Source organism: Cydia fagiglandana, chromosome 11 (genome assembly GCF_963556715.1).
Source record: "Cydia fagiglandana chromosome 11, ilCydFagi1.1, whole genome shotgun sequence".
Classification (NCBI taxonomy): Eukaryota; Metazoa; Arthropoda; class Insecta; order Lepidoptera; family Tortricidae; genus Cydia; species Cydia fagiglandana.
In genome coordinates this window covers 10,474,870-10,490,875 of record NC_085942.1, presented here as the reverse complement: position 1 = coordinate 10,490,875, position 16,006 = coordinate 10,474,870, and the positions used below count along the sequence as shown (strand labels likewise).

General features: G+C 41.3%; 1 protein-coding gene across 1 annotated transcript in view; it reads right to left on the bottom strand.

Annotated features, from left to right (window-relative positions):
• LOC134668995 (BAI1-associated protein 3) overlaps positions 1-14,711 on the bottom strand; it is a 116,142-nt gene extending 101,431 nt beyond the window's left edge. Inside the window, exons 1-2 of the mRNA XM_063526512.1 lie at positions 14,432-14,711; positions 10,726-10,930 (exon numbers count right to left, since the gene is read on the bottom strand). Of these exons, the coding sequence (XP_063382582.1) occupies positions 10,726-10,930; positions 14,432-14,588 (362 nt within the window). The 5' untranslated portion in view covers positions 14,589-14,711. The remainder of the gene's footprint in view (positions 1-10,725; positions 10,931-14,431) is intronic.
• Positions 14,712-16,006: the final 1,295 nt, after the last annotated feature.

Sequence of the window (16,006 nt, the reverse complement as noted above, 5' to 3'; positions counted from 1 at the left end):
CGAGCGAAGGAGTTATGCGAGGGTTGTTTTACCACCTTATCGATGCCACCGATCTTCTGCACGTATGCTGACAATTTCTCCGGATTAAAGATGTAATCGTATGTAGGAGGGATCTTGTCCATGTCTTCTCTTACGTATTTATCCTTTACTGATCGTAGTAAATCAAACCTTCGCTCCGCTATGGCCTCGGCTCGCTTGCCGGAGACTATTTGTAAGATATCGTGAGAGATTACCTTGTAATTAGATTCATTATCGAATAGGTCTTTGAGTTTATTATAGAGTGCGCCAGGCGATCCAGATTCTGGCGTACCAGACCACTCGATTAAATTTTGTAGAGCCTCGTTGAGCGCTTCGTTTTGGGCGATTACCGCATTGGAGAGCGCCGCGAAGCTTCGCTCCGATTGGGTCGCACGCGAGCCTCGCGAAGTCGAGGGACCCTCAAACCGACGCAGCTCCTCGTTGATCAGCACCTCGGTGAAGCCCGGGGACGCTATATACTTCTTCTGAGTGTCCGAGTAACGTACCGCTTTCCATTCCGGGCAGTCGAGGCGCGATAAAGCACAGCCTCGCGAGCCGTTCCGCATTCGCCTTGGCAACGAGGGGCTCCTTGATCGAAACCGAGAGATCAGCGATCTGCTCGTGTCGTGTCACAGCTACCGGCACGGGCGCGCCCGCGCCAATCGGGACCACGCGGACCGGGAGCGCCGGCAGCGTGCCGCGCGGGATCGCGGCCGGCGGCGGCGCCGCGGAGGACAGGATCAGCGGAGTCGCCGGCGTCGTCATGGTGGGCGGTAGCATATAAGTCAGCAGCGGCGGGGCCGCGGACTGAGCGTGGGCGGTAGGTGGCGCCAGCGTGGCGGTAGACACCGTCGCGGTCGGCGGCGCCGTCGGGGCGGCCGTCACCGTCGCGGGGGGCGCCGGGCTCGGCGCGGCCGGCGTCGGCGGCGCCACGGGCGGGGGCGGTATTCCCTTATTAGACTCGAACACTTGGGTGGCTAAAATGTCGTTGAGCTGGCTCACCAGTTGGTTCGAAAGGAATTCAAACCTCCTTTCCAGTCCCGAAGTCGTTGACCGCCGCGAAGCGCTGCTGGGGGCGCGGCTCGGCGCGCGCGTGCGGGAGCGCCGGCTGCGGCTGCGCGGGCGGCGGTAGTCCTCCTCCGAGCTGGACCCCGAGCGCTGCGATCGTTGCCGCCGACACGATGACCGCGAAGCGCGATCTCTCTCCTCGGAAGCGGAGCGACTTGCGTTACCGCTCATCATGAAAATATTTAACTGTATTAGAAAATACTAGTTAAAACTGGCGCATTTCCTACTTTAATCTCGAAAATGCGAGTAGTTTACGTAAAAACTGACTAACGGTAACGATTTAAGCAGTCATGGAAAATTTCTTAAAAAAGTGGGTAGACTTGAAAAACGTTGTTCAAAGTTTCCGTTCGTGAGATCGTTAAAAGGACTAAAAAAGAGCCTCTGGCGAAATAAAACGTATTTAGAACGAACTGGTTTTGGATCGGAAAAATTTCAACTAAATGTTTATAGAATTTAACGAATCCGAATGTTTTAGGCCACTTTAGATAAACGAATAACTTGAACGGAAGTTCTAAGAAACCACTATAGATAGATAGAAGTTAAATGAATTAACTTTTCACGGAACCATGCTGCAAAAAAATATTAAAGAAATATACGGACCTTCGGCTAAGACGGTCGACGCAACAATGAAATGGCGGCGAAGCGAGGCGCGCGTGCAGCTCTGATTGCAGGTGAGGAAGGGGATTCTACGTCACAGCGTCAGGCGGAGCGACTACAAAGACGCTAGCGGCATCTATCGGCCACTGCGGCGTAACTCTCTCAATAAACACCTCGGACGTAGAACGGAACACATAATATTACTTATTACTAACTTCAGTATCAAAGAACGCTCATGTTGAATATATATTTTATACATATACAAGCTAGTATAGCAGTGCATTTCTTCCGTCAATATTTTCTTTACCGGGACGAGGTTTTCGCTATTTCCCAGCTAAGGACCGGATGTGGCAATCAATACGAAGGGATTCGCAGCCAATGAAACTTCGGTAACGCGCGTTGAGAAGTGGAGTTTCCAACCGATTATGTATCACCACGTGAAAAGGTTACAGCATCTATATATTTTTATAATAGTAGTATAGCGAAGTTCTTAAGGTATCAAGAAACGGTATTCAAATAATATACTTACCTACTTAATTTGTTAAAGATTTGATATTGTTGTGTAGGTAAAATTACTTAGAGGATATAACCAAACGGAGACGCCTTGTGTGTAATTTTCGGGACAAAACAGTCTGCCTAGTTTTGCGGGGGAGAGGCACGTCAAATGTATACGTAACGTAAAAATAGCCGTGTCAGATGCAGGTATCTGTCATTTCAACAGATATTTCTAAGAAAGGGATAAAGCATAATGTAACTAAATCAGGCCTGTATAGTTTTGTGTATTTATGAATAAGGTTAGACTCTACAAGAAACAGAGTCCTTACAATCAACACATGCAATTAAATACGAGTACATTCATCTTACACCTACACGCCACTTGCACTACCTATAAACCGGTAACGATACGTCGCTCATAACTATAAGCTCACGAAGATGCTTCGAATTGCAATCCCGTAGCTCGTTAGCCGCACACACGCCCGGACCACTCCCGGACCCATATCGGTCATAACTCTTTGCTCTCACGGACTACACGTCACAACGTTCCTTTACGGAACGTATTCCTGCGGTGTTTTGTTTCACATCGACTTACAAACATGAAAATAGACTAACAGGCAGTGCGAGCGAGAAAATACGTATTGTGATGGCGTTAGAGTGCGAGTTCAGATATTTTTAGCAGCTTGGCCGCTCTGATATATCTGATGTCGACTGTATATAATGTAGTGCGTCCAAGTATAGAGTACTATACTAGAGAGTGGGAGGCAAGGGGCGGGCATCATAAGGGTCGTGAGCACAGGGTACAGCTCAACAGGTGATGACCTATATTAGCCAGTAAGTTATTTTGTTTAATCATACTAAAACCACATGCCCTTGTCTTCTTGCGTACCTATCATTAAATTGAATACCCTTATCGTTTAGCCGAGTTATAACATAATTATGAGCAACTACTGGGATTTTTTTTACTTAATCTTTGCCTATCGAGATACAGATCCTCAATAATTCACTTTAATTGTAACTATTGTTTTTTTCTCACTCGTTCCCAGGTGAGATCAAAAATGCAGCTATCATTAATGTTAACGACTTGGTGGTAACGAAGGGAATAAGTAATAACCAATATTACGACTCTTGGATATGTAATTAATGTGAGTCTAAATATATTATAACTCCTAACAAAATCAAAACGAGAATCTGTCTACTTTGTGAAATTATACCTTGTAATTTCTCCACACGTGTCAAGTACAAGTCTAACTTCCAGTAATTCCGAGCCATGTAAACTGTTTTGTGAAGTCAGTTATTCTTCTTATTAAAGATTACTTATTAACGGTACCTAAGTACTATTAAGCGAAATCTTCTAAATCAAAGTTCTAAACTAAATGGTGTGGTCTTGGCTTATTGAATGTTATCAACGTGAGTAAATAAGCAAACTATATCAAGCCCTAACAAATTGAATTTCCCTTGTGCAGGAGATGGGCCTCGCAATCCTTAATTGCCCCTATTACTGCTAGGACTACCTATACGAGGCAATCACCCTGTCCCGTGGAGGAAGCGACCGAACGCATCTACCTAGTACGTACGAGTAAGTAAGTGTAACTTCGGTCGTTTACACAGGGTGACAGTATGCAGGGGTGAAATTGCGAAATTGTTGTGATTCCGCATCGATACGACTGTATCGAGCGACTGCTTTACACAAATCACAGACTGACGGCGCGACTCGGGAAATGAATTAGAGATTCACTAGTTATGAAATAGTAAAGTATGTGACGTTCCACGGCCAAAGGTACCTTATGGCGCTTACGCTATTATTAACGCCGCTCCAATATTATTGCGGCCGACACAAGGTTATCTTTTGCCGTGAAACGTCACATATCTTTATTATTTCATATCTAGTAAGTCTCAAATTCATTTCCCGAATCACGCCGAAAATCTCAAATAAGATACAGGTAATCGGGGCTTACAAAGTAGGTTCTGAATGGGCATGCATAAAACACAGGCGACGTTATGTCGCGCAATTTACCTATATAATCATGTCAGCCGCAATAGTCGTTTCATTCACGGTCTTTCTCATCAATACGGAAAAATAACTTGAATATATATTTCTGCATACCTTGTAATGGACCGGAAATTACTTCAATAACACAAGAATTACCTACTGAGGCAACGCTACGCAGTTATAAAATGGAATAAAAGTTGCAATCGGGCCCGACTTTAATCAAATATTCTATTCGGCCAAATGAAACCCCCGTTGATAAATCGAGTCATCTACCCAGACGGGAGACGGGCTGCTATTCCGCCGACTTTGTTTATTGATGCTCATTACCAAATGCTCAGGTCTGAATTAAATAAAGTTAATTTAATCCGAGCGTCGACGGGATTGCTACTTTCGTATTACCTGTAGACCAGGCTTCAGGATTTTCATAATTCATGAGACATAAGGGTTTTTTTTACAGAAATGCGACAGGACTTCAAAACTTAGATCCTTGATACTGAACAAATATTACATACCAACGCATATACAGGTTGGCCAAAAAATAAGTGAATTCCCGTTGCCAGGGAGCTTTTGGGATTATACTGAGAAACTTTTACTGACTAACTAACCCCGAAATGCACTTATTTTTTGGCCACCCTGTATATTTTAGGCACCGTTAACCAGCCAAAGGTTGTATGTAACATGAAAATGAATAACTTTTTGTCAAAAAAATACATTTTTGATACAAGCTTTTATCGCTGACTGTGCTTTTCTTTCTAATACTTATCGAGACAGTACTAACAAACCCAAACATAATTAGGTTGCGTTGTTTTATCACACAGTTCCTATAATTCCTATGGCCTATGGCCACACAAACAATGCAAATTAAATACAAGCTTGTAAAATACTTTCAACGAATATTACCTCTATGAGTACCTACTAAGGAAAAAAAGTTCTTAATAAATGGAAGAAAGTTCACGTTATTGCCCCCATGAGATACTTAAATAGCTAGCGTAGCTTTCTCTAAAATACCATCGCCCACACTGTTTACTGTACGTCGGTGGACCTTATGCCTTTTTTAGGGTTCCGTACCCAAAGGGTAAAACGGGACCCTATTACTAAGACTTCGCTGTCCGTCCGTCCGTCCGTCCGTCCGTCCGTCCGTCCGTCCGTCCGTCCGTCCGTCCGTCCGTCTGTCACCAGGCTGTATCTCACGAACCGTGATAGCTAGACAGTTGAAATTTTCACAGATGATGTATTTCTGTTGCCGCTATAACAACAAATACTAAAAACAGAATAAAATAAAGATTTAAATGGGGCTCCCATACAACAAACGTGATTTTTGACCAAAGTTAAGCAACGTCGGGAGGGGTCAGTACTTGGATGGGTAACCGTTTTTTTTTTTGCTTTTTTTTTGTTTTTTTTTTGCATTATGGTACGGAACCCTTCGTGCGCGAGTCCAACTCGCACTTGCCCGGTATTTTTAATAAGGTCCACCGATGTACAGTTAGGAGTGTTGCTTTTCCCTATTGACACAAGTGCACTTACGTTGGAAAATTTGGGCAGTCAGAACTGACATACATACATACTACCTACAGTCCTGACTGCGTACAATACAAAATACTGGATGGAATAAATGTTAAATAAAACCATAAAAAAGCAACATAAAACTAGTTTGATGTATTCAAAAGGTAGGTACTTAAATACAAAATGCAGTACGTAGCGGCCCCCTTTTTTAAATATCTATCGTTAACAGTGGCGTAACTAGGGGGGGGGGGGTTGGAGGGGGCACGTGCCCCGGGCGCCGTCCAAGGCGGGGCGCCAAAATGGGCAAAATACTACCTCCCCGCCTTGCCAAAAGGCAGCAGGGATACTTTCGTCAATCCTATTTACCACTACTGTGATGTGTGAAATGCGGATGGTAATCTGGCCCACAACTCAAAAGAGAAAGCCGATCTTTTAGGTACTCTTTTTTCCTCGAACTCGACCTTGAAAGACGACGGTAGCGCCAGCAGTGCGAATACTCTATGCCAGAAACTATCAAGCAGAGGGATATTCGGCGGGAGTTGCTATGCTTTCATTTTATAAGACGAGCGGGCCGAGTGCTTCAGAGTTGTGTTCCGTGTTAGCGCGTCTTTTACGTCAGGGGTCTCCTGTCGGGAAGTTACCATCTTATGGATTGCCCAAGAGACTACCTATGCAAATGGATCGCTAGCCCTTTGTCCGGCAGGCGCATATGAGCCGTAGTAGACGGAACCTGCTCCAATAGCTGCTGCTGCATATCTGTCGGACGACAGTAGGTACTGGGGATTCCTATACAGGGTGGCTAAAAATAACTACATTTCCGTTGCTAGGGAGGTTTTGCTATTATACTGAGCAACTTTTACTACGGGACCAACCCCGAAAACGCGAAAAAAAAGTTTACCTTATAAAGAAAATGGACCAGCCAAAATGTATGAAACAGCCAAATTTTTTTTTCGTGACTTAGTGGTTGGGCCCATAGTAAAAGTTGCTCATTATAATCCCAAACCCTCCCTGGCAACGGGAATGCAGTTATTTTTTAGCTACCCTCTATACAGGTTGTTCTCTACCGCTCGTAGGTAAAGTACAATGAGCTGTTGTCTGAAAAATGTCTGACATGCTGCCTAACTAGGCAACTGCCAACGGTTACAGCTTGCCATCACTGCACCGCTCGCCGCAGGCAGAGTGTTTATCCTCACACCCTAGAATCTAAATGGTCGCGCTCTGTGCGGTTTAAGGGAAATTACCTTCACAGCGGGCGGCAGGAAATTCGTCGAGAAAAGGGAGCTCATTCCATAAAGTATCCATAAGTTGAATAAGTTCCCTTTTCTCGACAGGCTACAGGCTATGGTGACCTCCAAAAAAGAATTGTATAAGTTTTAAAATGGTCGGCAACGCGCATGTAATATAACACCCCTAGAGTGTAGACGTCCATATGATGCGGTGACCGCTTACCATCAGGTGGGTCGTAAGCTTGTTAGCCACCGATGTAATAAAAACACATATAATTATTATGTATTTGTCTAAGTTAAAAGTAAACTTTAATAAGTAACAAAGTGACCCTTTCGTTAGTTCATTTCGTTTGGGAGGGGGGGCGCAAATTTGGTGCCTGCCCCGAGCGCCATATCCTCTAGCTACGCCACTGATCGTTAAATTTAAATAATCACGATTATTTAGCAGTGGCGCTAGTGTGCACGTTGATGGGCTCTTAACCGGTTCACATCCTTATCTAAATGACAAAACATGGTACGAGCGACTTTTGGTTAATTAAAGCAGATTAAATTGAGAACCTACTATTACGAGTAGAAAATCTGTGTTCAAGGGTAATGCGTGGTCGCGTGGATATATTTAACGCCGCCGGTAGTAGCTGAACTGAAGCGGCCTAGATACAGAACAGAGTCGCGGGCCCACAGCCCCAGATTAAATAATGTTATTGAAGATTAACTTCCTAACACCAAACAAATATTACTTATAATACATGTGTATACCCCTTAGATTTAATTAAATAATATGCTTGATAATTTAATAAAATGTCATTTTAGGCAGAATCTAATCAATAAAGAAAACTAACAACCCCAAACAACACCGCAAGATTTGTTATTGTTGTAGATTTTAGTTATTTATGTATTACAAGTTAGCCCAAAAATACGTCGACTAAATTTTTTATTGCAATTATCATTCTAACAAACGTTTGCGTTAGTGTATCGAAACTAAAGGAGAATATTTTGAAACTAATACGTTTTTTAATGACACGATTATAGTTTTTATTTTAATGACACTTTGCAAAAGACGTGCGAGTAATATTGAATATATTGTACTGTAAAGCATTGTCGTGCAACTACTTCGATCAGTCCGTGGACCAAGCATGTCTGATTATATGTAAATATAATAAGTACCTATACCAATGATAGTGGCGCAGGGGGTATAGAAATTTAACAATACAGCGATCCCCCATGTACCTACCCTTAAAACACAGCTCCTACAACTCCACCCCACCTGCTTAGGCAGGCTACTTAATTACTCATCCGATAAGCAACCCACGGTCGCTCATGTACGCGGAATCCCTATTTTCTAACCCCAATAACCCGCCACAACGTGCTTTCTACAAGTGGCATATCCGATAGTATTACGTAATCTGTACCTCTGCCGCAAAGACTTGCCGCTGATTTGCAATTCCCTTCCCTCGAAACACGTTAATATCCTTTGGCTCCGCAACTTCCCGATACTGTTATTTATCTTGATAACCTTTGTTTTGCCGTCCAAAATGAATTTATTGCTGCTACATCCCACGGTGTTAATAAAGAATACGTTGCCTATTTGACGAAAATAAATCATTTTCGTACCTTGTGTACGTATAAACGTCTTCGTATATGAATACCTAAATTAGGATTGTTCATTTTTTTTAGACCCCCATTTTTATTTTATTTTCTGAAAATATAGGTTAATTTAAGATACCAATTTGAATGATTTAGTAATTCGTGGCTCGGTTGAATATTTATAATTTATTGAAAATATGAGATACGACTTCTCGTAAATTACATGTCGTCGGCTGATTAGGATAATGCACAAGCAACAACAAGCATTAAAAAAATAGTTGTCATTGTCAATTGATTGTAATGTCACCTGTCGACAATGTCAGTGTTACGTGTTTCTATAAATAACAATCGTCTGGAATGGAAAACTCGTTTATTTTGAATCATTAATTTCAAAATACCTACGCTATAAATTTGAGAAAGCTGATTCGAGAAATCTGCCTAAGTTATATAATATAACTTAGTTTTATTGGAGTATGTATCCATATAGCATCCAACTCCAACCATAACTTGGCTGAAATCAAGGGAGCAAAAATACAAATGTAAGTTACCTACATCATATATATTTTAACTGATTCGATTTGTAAGAAGATTGGATTCATAAAATCGTTACAAGCGTCCATTGCTAATGGTAGCTTAGCACCCAGTGGGTGCTTTCTACCGGCTTGTCACCATTGTTTGGATATTGTACTACATATACTTATACTACTATATTAGGAACATGCCAATTTTGCTAATTATATCCTATTATTTCAGGTCATCGTGATTCCTATTTAGATACAGCTGTGAGATATGTAACTGCACTTGGGCCCAGAACAAAGTTGAGCATTTTGTATTGAAACGAACGTCATATATTATTCGTAATACTTTACGACCGTAAATAATGCCTGGGAACAGAGTAAATAACAAACCATACACTTCTCTTCTGGATGGTAAACAAGAAGCCATCATTGTCAGATGCTCGTGCAGAACATGATAAACATACATTTAATGTAAAGTTACTATTTTTTTTGGAAACATATATAACATATTTCCCAAATTAATAAAAAAGTAGGTAAACAAAAACATGTTTTATTATTCACAACTCTTTATTAAGTCTTGTCCACCATGATATCAGCAGCTTGAACTGCAACATGTACCTGGAAATTAGAAATTATATCTTTTTAAAGCAGTTTCAGGCTGAATTTTGAGTATGGCTATGTATTCTTGTATATTCCTTCTTTCTAGTAGGCACCATCTCTGTTTAACGGTTTGCCTTTAGATACTCTGGCTACATTACCACAGAAAATAAATAGATACCATGACCCTACCAATAAAGTGAGCTTTTAAATACTTAATTGTAGTAAATTAATATTAATTTTATACTTACATCGACGTGATTCTCACAGCAATACTGTGTGTAACACGTGAAGTAGGTAGGTATTCCAAGTTTAATTCACGGCACCATCTTTCACGTCGTAGGTCTTCGTGGATTCGAACTATTATTTTTGTGAATCATTCCCACACATAGGAACAAGGTTTTTGATATATTATTAAGCAATGAAATCTAGTGTTTAGTTCATTATAAATCAAATTGTAACAAACAAGCGCAGCGGTTTAACTGAAAAATTTTGTTATGACAATCAATGACAATGATAACTTTGACAATACGTGAGTGACGGATTTATTTACTATGGTTCGATAACTTTTATTATGCAATGACTTTACATTCAGCCCAGGAGAAGGTCAAACTAAAGTCATAAGGATATTTGTTGAAATATCTTCAATCCTCAATTATTATATCGCAGCAAATGTCGGAAACTGTTTAAAAACCTTATATCTCGAAATGGTTTTCGAAATAGAACATTTGAAAAAAAATGAACAATCCTAATTAATAATAACCAGTAACTGCAAAGAAACATATATTCGTACTTATTGTGTAGGTGAGTACGATAAGAGCGTCACCAATTTAAATAATTCGACGTTAAGATATGTCCTTATTCTCTTGTGCATTCCACAGATTTTTACAAATCGTGGTTTAAGAACTTTATTTACTTATTGATGAATGAACAAAAGAGTTTTCCTAAGTTTGGAAATCGTCGTACCTACCCTAAAGCTTAAATGAATACATCGTTAGAACAAATGCAAGAAGTCCCATAAGCCTGTGTAGCTAGGTACATGTTGATTCCTGCGACCAAGATCGTAACGTTAAGGCAATTTTATTGTCTTTGGTTAAGGTCAGAAATGTGCGTCTTCGCAACTTACCCAGAATTCACTGAGCTATCTACTTCAGGCCACGAGAGCCGCCTCTTGCAGAAGGCCATGGTGGGCTTCTCTGGCGGCGGCGGCTGGCGGGGCACGCGCAGCGACCCGCCGCGGCGGACCGGCGCCGCTGGGGCCAGGCAGTCCAGCGTGCGGCGCCGCGTGCTCAGCGCCGACGCACCCTCCGTTGGCACCACTCGGGGAAAACCTATGTACACATATAAACATTTTTTCTCCAAATTTCAATTTTCAATTCAGAAAGTTCAGTGTTGTTTTATTCATATTTCCGTTAACATTTGGGACGTCGGTCTTTCCGTGACCACAGCTGGTGCAACTCAGCTGAAACGTCGGAATTTAAGGTAAAAATAATGAAAGTATGTCACGGCAGACCCGTTTGTTTAAATAAATACGTGTACAAAACGCGAGACTTTAAAGTGTCATTTAAAACTAATTGAACTTCCAGAACTTACAGTTGCTTGTACTGTATCCTGTGGAGTGTGGACATAATAATACAAACTGTCAAGATGAGTGGGGCAAGTGAAGTAGAAATGAATAGTCCCTTTCGGCTCATCTTTGTGTAAAGTTTCACAAACGCGTCAAGGGGACTTCGGAAACAAAACACTTTGGAATAATACACTGATTTATATAAGGTGCTACTTTATTAGCTGCAGATATTTTAACAGATGATACTTTACTTTAAAACAATTAACTTTAAATAGAAATTAAGAATATTTAATTATTATTTTTTTGTTTTAATTTACCGAACAAAAAATTAATTAATAATTTCGCCTAAAAATAATCACCATGTGCATTTAACTGACAAGACGTTTAACACTATCTGTCATGTCACTCATGTCAACAAGTGTTTGTCTTAAATGTCATTATGGTTCGGCGGGAAAACTGCGAAAGGTTATTAGGATGGAAAAGTAAACATTTTGGGTATTCAACTTTTCTTCTTGTTCCTAAAGCGGATTTTTATTTTGTGTTCGATTTTCTTGCGTCAGGTTTGAATGAAATTTGGTGAGTACGGAGAGTTCCTTATTCTACGCTGGATAGATACATAATCCCAAAAAAATTGTACTGAATTTTGAGTAAATCAGTGGAAGAAATTGAAGGACATACCTACTGGGGAATTGCACCTGCGTGTTAAAAATCGACAAGAAAATAAAAATCCAGCCATTAGGGTAGTTAACTAATACTAGCCTTTGATAAGTGAGTGAAAGGAATTTTAAAAGCAAGCATGAACAAAAGAAAACTTTTATTAACATATTTTTTTACAAAAATTGTTGAAAATGGCGACCCTGGTTTTCAATACACGATAATGCTCGCTTTCGGATGTTTCTATTCACACGCAACAAAATCTCTCCTTCCCTTTTCATGATTCCAAAAGCGTTGGTAATGCGAGCCCGTAATTCTTCTGATGTTCTGATCGTGTGACCGTCGTCTTCATACACCAAATCTTTGGCTCGTCCCCAAATATGGAAATCGAGCGGGGTTAAATCTGGTGAGCGGGCTGGCCAGTTCAATGCACCTGCTTGAGCCCCACCGCGGCCTATCCATCGCAATTGAAATTGTTCCGTCCGGCGGGGGCACCGTCCTGTTGAAAGTACATCCCCCTACGAAGATCGACTGGTACGTCCTCTAGCAATTCCGGTAGGTCTTCTTGTAAGAATTGTAGGTACGTCCTTCCATTTAGGCGATTAAGAAACACTGGACCCAACAAACAGTCTCCTAGTAACCCTGCCCACACATTGACGCTGAAGCGAGTTTGGAAGTGATCAGGGCGAGCTAAGTGGGGATTCACTTCCGACCAAAAGTGTGAATTGTGCAGGTTAAACAATCCCACCCTTGTAAAGGTACACTCGTCAGTCCACAGTATGTTATGTATGTCTCCTAAGCCACTGGCAAAATAATACACGTGGTTCATAATCCTAAGGCTGCAGTTCTTGGATACGGGTGCATTGTAGTTTGCATCGTGATAACATGTTACCATGTTAAAATAATCATCGTCTGTGTAGCGGTAAGGCATTTCAAAATAATTTTTATGCAAACGACACAATCAGACGGCAAATAACATGACATTGACAATCAAGTATTTGATTTATCGACGTGAAGTGGCCAGACAGTTAGGCGTTAGCTAAAAGAGGTCCTTAGAATCTGTTCAATGAGTTCACATTTAATAATCACATTAACAGGGTGTTTTTACGTAGCAAATTTGTTTTTCAGATTTCTCCAAAAAAACATTGTATAAGCTATAATGTTTCATACTTAAATATACTCCAGGAACCGAGTACCATCAGCTGTATAAATATCTGCAACTAATAAAGTAGCACCTTATATAGTCATATCATTCAGATAACCGATTGCATTTGAGAATATAAAGTAGGTACATGTGAGTAAGTATCCTATACCTACCTACTGTCTTTATAGTTCGAGGCACTAAGATAGTAACATTTGTCAAGCTGCGTTACGTATTTTTTTAAATTAAGAATATCTAACTACTTACATTTATTGTAAACTTACATAAAGGAAGATCACGTAAATAATTGCGATTTCTATCATAGTACCCGATTATTACGTGTGGTAGGTTAACATAACTAATGTCAGATTGCCACAATTGTCATAAATTACCGGTTTGGGCAACTACAAAGACCTTATAGCGAGATCTCAACTCTATGCACATTGCACAATGAGGATTGATGAGGAGCACTCCTCATTATGAACGTAGTGTACGACCTATACGACATACTGTATTTATTAAAAAAATCAATATCTGTCACTATCAAGTCACAATTGTCACGTAGTGATTATCAAAGAGCATATAATCACTACGTTTTACGTCACTTGGATTTAGAGAGTACATACATCATGGCAACTTTTGGTTGTCATAAAAGCGCTGGTGACGGAGTGCTGCCCTGCAATGATGAGAGCCGATAAGTTTTCAAACTGCGATGAAGTAGGTAAGTCCAACATTCGTCAGCCCTACCTACACATCCATCACACCGTCTCATTCATATCATGATACTGACTCACCTCGCATGGTGGCTGTAAAAAGTTTTGTGAGACGACTTCTCATCGGAGACACATCCCTCACTTATCATAGGGTCTGTCGAAGATACCGCTAAGTTCTTGCCAGAGCGATACTGTGCTTGGTTTTCGACAATTACCTTAACATTACCCTCTAGAAAGAAAACGAAAAAGTTAAAAGAAAAAGTTAGTTCTGGAAAACTGGACTCTTCACTGCTATGCAAGTCGAACTACGGTGTGAAGCTGGATGCTGAGAAGATCACCAACTATACAAGTTAAGTATTACTTATATAATTTCATAAGTAAAAATTTTCCTAAAAGGCGACGTTTAAAGGTCAGCACTGACTTATTCTTCATAGTAGCTTAATATTGGGTAATTGACAGCCAGTGAACTGAGTTAACATCAGAGTCTACCTGGACCGGAACACCTCAATCATTTCAAAAAGGGATGGATGATGACAGCAGTGACTGTTCGTCTCCTCGGGAGAGCGGTGGCGTGAAGGTGACGTATGGCACAGCGACAAACTGCCTAGTGGTATCTGGAAAATGACTTACCTCTCATGGTAGCCGTGCAGCCTGCAGCATTTCTTCAGAGGAGCGGTGATACGAGGGTGTCACGCAGCGCAGCGACAGGGCCAGCCCTACGACATACTAACCCAGTGATATCAGGAAACTGACTTACCCCTCATAGTAGCCGTGGAAGGCTGCGGCGGCGGCTGTGCCGTTTCCTCGGCGGAGCGGTGGCGCGACGGCGGCGCGCGGCGCGGCGACAGCGCCAGCCCGGCCACGCTATCCGCCACCCCCGCCACGTACTGGCCCAGCGACGTCAGGAAACTCATCGCCACTATATCACTTCACTACACGATGTAACGTATCACTCATTTGCTAGCGTGCTAGCATAAACGTAATAAATCACAATTTGGCACTGATTTAACCGTTTTTACTGCACATTGTCAGTTCCTTTTGTAAGTATATCTGAAACAAGAACATAAGAATGTTAAACAATAAACCACCATATTTTATGCAGGTATGCTCAGTTACATGTTGAGACCATATTTTTAACCGACTTCCAAATCCCAAAGGAGGAGGTTATCAATTCGGTTGTATGTTTTTTATTTTTTTTATTTTTTTTATTTTTTATGTTTGTTACTCCATATCTCCGTCATTACTGGACCGATTTTGAAAATTATTTTTTTGATTGAATGTATATGCATACAGATTGGTCCCGTTTCTGTCAAAACCCAGTTCTGATGATGGGTTCCATGAGGAATCGAGGGAACTCCTCAAATCTTAAAGGCATACATATAGTGATTTTTGGGTTTTTATCATCAAATCAAGCATATACATCCAAAAAAGTGACATTTGATGAAGTGGAACTGCTGATGATGATCAGAACGGAACTCCTCAACGACGCATAGTTCACGGTTGGCGATTTGTCCTCTTCGTTATGTTTGTTAAGCAAGTTCAGTTTTTAATGCACATTTTTGTCAAGCTCGAGTTCTGATGATGGGATCCATGAGGAATCGAGAGAACTCCTCAAATCTTAAAGGCATGCGTATAGAGATTTTTGTATTTACATCAGAAAATTAAGCATTTTCATTAAAAACTGTCACATTTGATGAAGTGGAACTGCTGATGATGATCAGAACAGAACTCTTCAACGACGCATAGTTCACGTTTCGAGATTTTTCCTCTTCGTTATGTTTGTTAAGCAAGTTAAGTTTTTAATGCACATTTTTGTCAAGCTCGAGTTCTGATGATGGGATCCATAAGGAATCGAGGGAACTCCTCAAATATTAAAGGCATGCGTATAGAGATTTTTGTATTTACCTCAGAAAATTAAGCATTTTCATTAAAAACTGTCGCATTTGATGAAGTGGAACTGCTGATGATGACCAGAATAGAACTCTTCAACAACGCATAGTACACATTTGGTGATTACGAATTTCGATTTTGACTTGGACTGGGTCCCGGACTCGGACCCAGAACCGGACTCATACCCGGATCCGGTTCGGACCCGGACCCGGACCTGGACTCGAACCCGGGCTCGGACCCGGACTCGGACCCCGACTCAGACCCGGACTCGGACCTTGACCCGGAAAACCACTATGATACCTTAACTAAATAAACCACTATGATTACCTACCATAAAATGTGTAAGTATATAAGTATGATGATGCCAATCTTACTAGCCCCTCCCGCTTAAACCCCCGTACACCGCACCGCATGCGCCGTTAAGTGGGTTAGGTTAGGTTTG